The 8838-nt window shown below is 33.6% G+C and overlaps 1 protein-coding gene across 1 annotated transcript; it reads right to left on the bottom strand.

The window, feature by feature from the left end:
• Positions 1-626: 626 nt before the first annotated feature.
• Positions 627-1112, bottom strand: LOC100783889 (uncharacterized). The gene has a single exon (XM_003525639.4). The coding sequence runs from the start codon at positions 1110-1112 to the stop codon at positions 627-629; it is 486 nt and encodes a 161-aa protein (XP_003525687.1).
• Positions 1113-8838: the final 7726 nt, after the last annotated feature.

The following is an 8838-nucleotide window of genomic DNA, read 5'->3' as shown; positions in this document are numbered from 1 at the left end:
GAAGATAATTTGCTTTGATTGATATAATTCATTGAAAGCCGCGTATATGAGATGCCCAAGGAAAATATAGAATTTATAATGGGATAAGAAAAAAGAAATAAAGAGAATTAAGAGATGTTAATGAAATGTTTAAAATAAATAGGTGTTCGTGTATCATTCTTCTTTGTTAATATGAGATCATGCAAAAACCCATATAACCCATATAAGCAAATCATTAGATGCTGGACAGGCGGTGCAAGTTTTACAGCTTCATTATTATTTTCTGACACGATATTCCTTCCTTCAATCTAGTAAACGACAACCAAGTTTTTTCAATTAAATCTTGCGATATATGTGAAACGATATACATCTAGCTAAAGTTAATATTAGACACCAGACCAAAGCCAAATGGACATTAATTATAAAATTTCGCTCTTAATATATCCTATTAATCGAAAACCTACTATTGGATTGATGTTTTATGAAATGAAATTTAACAATTGAATATAAGAATAGCCTATTAGCACATGCCTAGAATTAGTTTTAGTAATACATACAATTCCAATCCTACATTAAATGGTGTCGTGTACGTACGTAACTGGTAACTGAACATGGAAGGCAATGAATCACAAACTGAGATAGATGGATCATGATGATCTTGAGCTCACAGGTTCTTCTGCTATGGTCTCAAGCAAAGGCTTCTTTGACCTGCTCATAGACAACCTGTGCATGAACTCGGGGCTAGAAAACTCTTGAATGTCGTCACAATCCAACTTCAACTCAGGTTCTTTCTCTGCAGGAATCACTTTTTTTGCAGATACCCTTTTGGCAGTGAGTAACAAGGCACCCATGTCAGATGCTTTGACCAAAGAGTTAAGCCTCTTCATGGGAAGCATCACATACACGTTACCACACTCAAGCTCTTCATCTGCGTTCAGTGCACTAAACCTTCGTCCAATTTGTAGAGACCGAGTGTCCACCACAAAGAAGCTCGGCATCTCAAGCATCAGTTCTGCTGCTTTAACTCCTTCTTCCAACTGCTCAATCTCCCCACTTGGGAATATCACCTTTATGCCTCTCCAGTGCTTGCTGCTTCCTGCTGTTGATAGAGTGCAAGAAATGTAGTTCCCCATCTTAACTCAACGTGTCTTAGTAATATATGTGTTTTTGAGACCTTCAACTTTCAATGCATGAGATGAAGTAGTGATGTACTTATATATATATACAAGAGGGTGTCAATGTCATGTGAACAAGTCCAATAAGAAATTTCAGATTCAACGGTGGCAGTTAATTAAATACACATAGGGTTGACAGAGCCCGCGTTAGGATTAATGAAAAAGTACCAACGGGAAGCTTCTTTGCCATCTTCGTGATAAGCTATTTGCTTAATTATTCTTTTACATTTAGACAAGCAAGCTTATGAATTATGATCTGTTGCTATGACAATGTACGTACGCGTGGAACCCAAATGCAATATTTCTTATTATTATGCATGCTCTTGACCACAAATCTCATTACCAGTAGCACAAAATAAGGAATTAAGGAAGAGACTTTGTTTATAGTATTTTTGGACGCAAAAGTTTAATTAGAATGCATGTGAAGTCACAGGATTGACATTTTCTAAAATACTATAGAAAGCATTGCGTGACAGTACTATTCTTTTCGGTGACGGTGTCGGTTAGCTAGTCATAATATTAATCCACCACATGATTGGTTTCACACATTTCCAACTTTCCAATACATTCTTTTCTCCCACTATTACATATACATATAATTAAAAAGAAGCAATCATATCATGATTGCAATGAATAATAGGAGGAATATGCTTCCTTGCTTGCTTCTACGCTATTGTTTTAATAATAATATATAGGACATGTTTTTCCATCTAATATATTACTGGTGGTTTATTGGATGACATCTCATTCCCTGTCAATGGCAGGGAGGATCTATCAACTGATATTCATGATTAGATACACATGTTCCGTACACCATTGCTGTGATATTTCTTCTTCTTCATATTAGCAAGATTCTTTTTGCATTGTGTTTCGCGCAAGTTTTGTGTACGTGATGATGGGAAATCTCACGCTGCCTTCGTAAGTATTCAATAATTTTGCTTTTAGTGAGTGAATGCGATAGAGTATCAGCCCATGCCACCACCAATTTTTTAGGTTGAGCCATAATTTCCTTGGCTCTAAATTTCATGTAACGTTAGCCATATCATTAGGAATAAAAAAACACATTACTTCTGTGCCAATGCAATCTATTTAGGATGAGTTTGATTTTGTAGAAAAAAATGAAAAAAAGAGAGAAAAAAATATTTGAATTAAAATAGAGATATAATATTAATTTATTATCATTTTGGGATTCACATTAATTTTTAAAAAAATTTCTCATTTTTTCTCATTTTTTCTTTAACCAAACAAAGGACTAGTCTTAATCAGGGAGTGAATAGTACTAATCCAATACTTTCATCCCTATTTTGTGAAGTGCTTCATGGGAAAAATCTAAATTAAAAAAAAAATCTTGTATCTCTTAGCAATCAGATTAATAACATATATTAAAACAGCACCACTTTTTATTATGGAAAAAAAGGAAAATTTGTCTTTCAACAACACTAACAAAAGCATAGGATGCTAATGCTCTGGTTGGTTAATAGGAGTAAAATAGAATTGAGAAAAATAAAAGAGACATAATTATAGAAAAAGAGAAATCGAGTAAAAATAAATTTGAATTTATGTTGTTTGGTTTAAGGAAATAAATAAAAAATAAAATAAAAATAAGATAGTAAAGTTGTTTGGTTTAAATTAAATGAAAGGACATAATCTAATAAATGTAAGAAAAATACTTCTTAAAAAAAAAGATCACATCTGTGTCATAATTTAGTTTAATCGATTAAAATGTTAATATAATTTTCAAAAACTCGATTGTTATAGAAAGAAGGGAGGCAAATCTACAACAACGTTGGTAAGTTTGATGCCATGTGTAGTTGAAATATTTGTGGATAGGGGACTTTCTCGTGGGGTGCACTTTGGCTTCTCCTTCTACAAATTAACCACAACGTGTCCATGCTCTTTCTACAAATCACGTGAAAAAAGACAGAAATAAGAGCATAATTGATTTTCTCTGTATAACTTAAAATGACCATTTTTTACCGACAAAAGTGTGAAGATAAAATTAAGAAATTGACCCCACACAATTCAAAATGATTTCCCTTATACATCACCTGTACCAAACAACTAACAACTGTCGTCGTTTAAAAGCCTTAAAAACAATATCTCAAGTAAGCATGCTCAAAACTAAATAATTAAACATATTAACTGTGATCCGCAAACATAATAAAACATGACATGCACATTGTCTTATTACAAAGAAACTTAAATAGAGTCTCTGACTTTTCTACACTTTTTTCTCTTTCCTTTGTTATTAACACTTATTATGTTCCTTTATATTATTCTCCTAAAAAGTCATTTGTTTAGCTCCGTTTGGTTCATGTGTTTGCAATAACTTCTTTATCATTGTTATTTGGTCATTTCTTAATTTTGCTTTTCCAATGAACCACATTTTTAAACCCAAACTTTCTACTTCCTTTTCCCCAACACAATTATGTTTCTTGTAGGGACAAAATTCATATTCCTCTTAATCATGGTATAAACTATTTATGTAGACTTATCTATGGAAACGAATTCTACTTACGGTGTCAACTATTTTCATACAAGCAGTCTTACTTGATATACCAAATTTTCAAACAAGTGATGCTTTAGTAAACTAGCTCCTTATCCACACCTATCCCCGAAGGTTAAGAGAAAACTTTGTCATTCATTTGATAACCGATGAACCAACTCTTCGCTTCAATACTATGATCAAGTCTTATCGGGGTATTCATGAACCAATTTACATTGCTAAAAAAATTATTTTTTACTACGTATATTCTAACACGATTATCCAGAATCGTTTTAAAATGTCATACGTTGATAATTTTGTAAATAAGATATTGTTCAACAAATATTATGATCAAGTCTTAGAATGATTATCATTCCTAGACAATTTTCGTAAAACCATCTTAGAAATTAGTGTTTTTATTTTTAAACTCTTTGTCTCCCCTCTCGTGTTTCTCACTGTCTCCCTCTCTTTGTTTCTTACTCTTCCTTTCACTCTCTAACTCTTTCCTTCTCACTTTCCACTGCCAACGCCACTACCACCGCCATCGTCACCGCCTCATGTTCAACCTTAACCTCAACCTCAGTAAGAACAACAACCATAATAGCAGACACAGCAAGGGATGGTTCCATCACAGGCGTCGTCATCGTTTCAGATACTATCTTTGCTTGTGTCGTTGGGGTGTTTGAATTTGTTGCTGGCATCCTACCCTATGCTGTCGTCGGGGCTTCTATTTTCCCCAACCTCCTGTCAGTTAGGGTTTCCACAGCTTTTGCTTTCGCCCACTGTGCCGCTTCCGCTTCCACTTCCACTTTTGCAACAACACAAAAGGTTTTGTAAATTCTTTTTGAAAAATTAGTCTTGCTCATAATTGGTGGCTTGCTACCAGGTTGGGTGGATATATGGTTCTTAGACAGAGGATATCTTGATTGGATTCTCTTCCTAAAGTAATCAGATCGAGCATTTCACATTATCTTTTTTATTCTCTGATTGACAAGGTCTACTTGTTTCATGGGGTTTCAAATGACTTACTCTTTCAATTGATAATTGGGGGGGGGGGGGGGTATTTATTTTTATTAAGAGATTTTTTTATTAATGTATTTTGAAATCTTTAAAATTTGAATATTTGTCAAAAAGAAGTGCAATGTGTTCTAGAAATCTAAATCAAAATGCATTTATTTTTTTTATCATCCTTTTGATATATTTTCCCCCATTTTGCTCAGCACTTGCTCTCATCTTCAATGGACAAAACTGTGCGGCTGTGGCATCTATCCAACAAGTCTTGTTTGAAAACATTTTCACACAATGACTATGGTGAGTAAATTCAATGATTACATGTTGCAGTGCTCTTGTCTTTGCTCTCCCATAATCTAAGTAGAAGTCATATGGGATACTTATGATAAAATGACGGAACACTCTTACACTTTTATTTATTTTTACTCTTTATCCATATTTCTTCTGCTTCTTCCCTACCAAAAATTGAATTAGATTCCGAGTTCATCCTATCCCTATTCAATATACTTCAATATACATCCCGTCTTTGAGGATTGGACAACCACATAGTGGCACACATGCATTTTATTTAAATATCATCTTTATCCCAGATAGGACTAATTGTACAAGAGTTGTTTAATGTTCACTAGGGTGGGTTAGATTTATTAGCAATGAAAACAGTCTCATTCCCTTCCTCTCCTGTTTTTGTTATTTGCTAATTAAGCCTTTTGCCTCAATCTTCTCTCTCTGGCATAGTAACTTGCATCCAGTTTAATGCTATTGATGATAGATACTTCATTAGTGGATCTTTGGGTGCTAAGGTTTGCATATAAAGCATTCATGATCGACAAAGTTGTTGATTGGACCAATCTACATGAGATGGCCATTACTGCTTGTTATACAAAGACGACTCATAACCGTCTTTGAATGTGCCATAAAATTAACGTAGAAACATCTTTTTGTAATAAACTGTAAAATAAATAAATTAAAAGCCAAAATTAACAGGACAAAACAAAAATATTGTGAAGTTTTTTTTATTCAATTAAATAATATTTCAAACCCAAATTTAAAAATTGATCCAATCCACAAATTAAATTGAATTAAATCAGAAACTTTGAAATTGTTTCCTTGCTTGGAAAATAACAGATCTTTCTAATTCATTGAAAGCGAAAGTACAAGAAAAGGATATCTCCTCAGAACTTTAGAATGTTTAACTTCAAGGTGCAGCATATTAATATGTAAACCTTACTTAGAGAATCAGATTGACACGTGAATTAAATCGCTTTAAAAGAATAATGAGGTTAAAATTGTAAACATGTACCATCAAACAAACACAAACAACTGAAACACGGTTATGTCTATTGTTCGACAATCATTTCGATAATTCCCATGTATCAATTTATTTGTCAGCATTGTAAAATTAAAATTGAGAAACTTTGTTAACTCACAGGATATAAAACAAAACCTTAGTAATTATAAAGTGACGCCTACGTGGTTCAACTATCAGGCGAGTGAGGCAGAACAAACTAATACAGTCGAACAGCAACAATTTATGTTTTCGACTCCAGAGCAAAATTTTCAACTGAACCGAACCTGTACCTCATCTTCCCCGGGAGAATAACGGAACATACATGTTTAAATATCAGCTAGAGAGCAAACGCCTTAAAAACAAAAGCTGAGCTCTCAGGGTTTCCTCCCTGAATAGACAGAATCACCTTAAACTTACGCAACCTGAGCAACAGTCTCAGATCTATCTGTTTCTTGCCTGAAAATTGTAGATGGTCAGTAAAATTTTTAAAACAATCAAAAGTACGACCAACCGAGTTCTCAGACATAAAAAACATAATGAGAATTTGATCCACAATTTTATTCTCATTTGTTATTGAGGACATAGGAGGGGATCAGTCACGGAATAGGATGCTGGAAAGCTGAAAAGAAATTAAACTGATCATGAAGTTTCTAAGGATGAAGACATACAATAATTTTAGGTAGGTGAGGTAAGAAATACTTCAGGTTCAGGCTACACACATTATCATATAAAATGGAGAAATTCAATACTTTCAACTGACAATGCCACATTGTTAGAGACACATCAAAGTAATCTCAATTTATGCATGCACTTTAAACCCAAATCCTGTAATTACTGCATGATAAACAAATGCAAAACATAACTTATACAGTAATACATCACTAACTAAACCGCAATATTTAATACAATCTGATTAAACCCTTAAACCACAGAGCAATTCCAACGATTTTTTTCCGGCAGTACACAACTGGACTCTAAACTAAGATAGGAAAAGAAGAGTATCCAAAAAGGTACTGGTTTTACCTTGCAATTCCTTCCCTGACTTCCATTCCGAGAAAGTCAACAACCCTCACAGATGAACCCACCTCCTTGGATAGATTATCCAGCACCGCCTACAAAAAGGAATGAAAGATATTACACAATCAATTATCAAACAAACAAATTGGCTCCATAGATGGATGCTTCACCAAAGGTACACACAATTGTACACAATAAAAACAGAAAATACACATCTAAAGAGAATGTACTTCATAATTCCACTAAATGTATTTTTAATGCTAGTCAAAGGCACAAAATCAGGAAGCTTATCATGAAATCCTACATTGTATTCCTGAGATAAAGAAAAATGCTTACTGGCACCCCACACAACAGAACACCTTCATTTGCTGATTAGTGTCCAGAAGACATATTGCAAATGGCTACTCACGGTTCTATATTGCAAATTTAACCACAAGAAAATTCAAGATTCCCAGCAGCAAATATAGGTTTCTCATTTCCTATTTCTTATCCTTGACTCAGAAGTGAAAGAGACATCATCATTTAAATGATTTGGATTAGGGGCATGTGGGCTATTATGCCTATATGTAAGTTCAATTTTTTTTATAAAAAAAATAGGTTCTAACCATAATCCATGAATGAAAATAGGATCTCAATTATGTGATAGGAACAGGTGGCTTATGGCATTTCCAAGAAAGACAACCAAATTCTTACTCTCAAGTGAACCCTCTCTTTCACCTTTTTCAGCCGTGAAGACATTATAATTGACACCTTACACCAAATTCTCAAGTTACAACCTCCTACCATTTGATGCAGGAGCTGTTTACATATTACTGAATCTCTCACATATCAACCATGGTACTGAATAGTGAATACATTTGATGGCAGCGTAACATACAAAAGAATTATAAATACTACAGAAAACAAATCCTCACACTAATAAGTTTATATTAGTTCAGATGCTCCTCAATATCTTTATTAAATTATTCTATACTGACTGCCATGAAGCCAAAGTCGAGTATCTCATAATTCAATCGGGTAATCATGAGAATCAAACAAGGAGCCACTACTTAAGTATATTGCAAACTTAGACGCAACAAGCTACCTTTGATCCTGAATGAAACTCAGGTCTATATATCTTTGATAGACAATAAAACAAATTGGATATCCATATGGATTATTTCAGCCATTAAAATCTAATTGTGAAGTTAGAAATTGGGGAAAATCAGAACTCTGAAGCAAGATCCACATTTGCCTGTTATGTTTGTTGACAGCTAGAAATCATCTCACAATATGTTTGTTTCAATCCCAAATTCAGCCTTATAAATTCATAATTCATGGACAAACAAATGAAATTAGCATCTATTTCTCAACCCAGGAACTAGACAAACTTTGTTGTTTCCCGTGTTTTATCATTTTTTTTCCGCTAAGCTTTACTACTTCAGGGCCAAGAATGACTTTTCTTTTATTATATCAGTACAGGGTCAGGGTCAATGCTCAATACCGAAAGATCTTTTACTTTTCCATAAAAAAAAACTCATATGCTCATATTGTTGAAATGAAAAATGGTAATTACCACTGTAAATGGCACATTTTCCCACTCTAAGAATAAAGAGTGTCAAATAAAATAAATAAATAAATAAAGAGGGTGATGGATTATGAATAAACCGATGCAGGGGTAGAATTTTCATTTCTTTCATCAATCAAAACAATGACATTGATCAATAAATATAACCATCCTAATTTCAATTCTAAAAAAAATCATAACTGAATCCATTTCAATTCACAGAAACTTCACATACCTTCACATTCATAGTATCATTCATAATAAACTTTTGGTCCATAAATACTGCATTCTCAAAATACTTGCGGAGACGTCCTTCAACCATTTTCTCTATGGCCAT

This window comes from Glycine max, chromosome 5, assembly GCF_000004515.6.
Source record: "Glycine max cultivar Williams 82 chromosome 5, Glycine_max_v4.0, whole genome shotgun sequence".
Taxonomy (NCBI): domain Eukaryota; kingdom Viridiplantae; phylum Streptophyta; class Magnoliopsida; order Fabales; family Fabaceae; genus Glycine; species Glycine max.
Note: the sequence above shows the minus strand (reverse complement) of the source record. Positions and strands in the feature narration are given on the sequence as shown.

Coding starts and splice junctions, on each gene's coding strand:
- LOC100783889 (XM_003525639.4), bottom strand. CDS start 1,112: ATGGGGAACTACATTTCTTGCACTCTATCAACAGCAGGAAGCAGCAAG.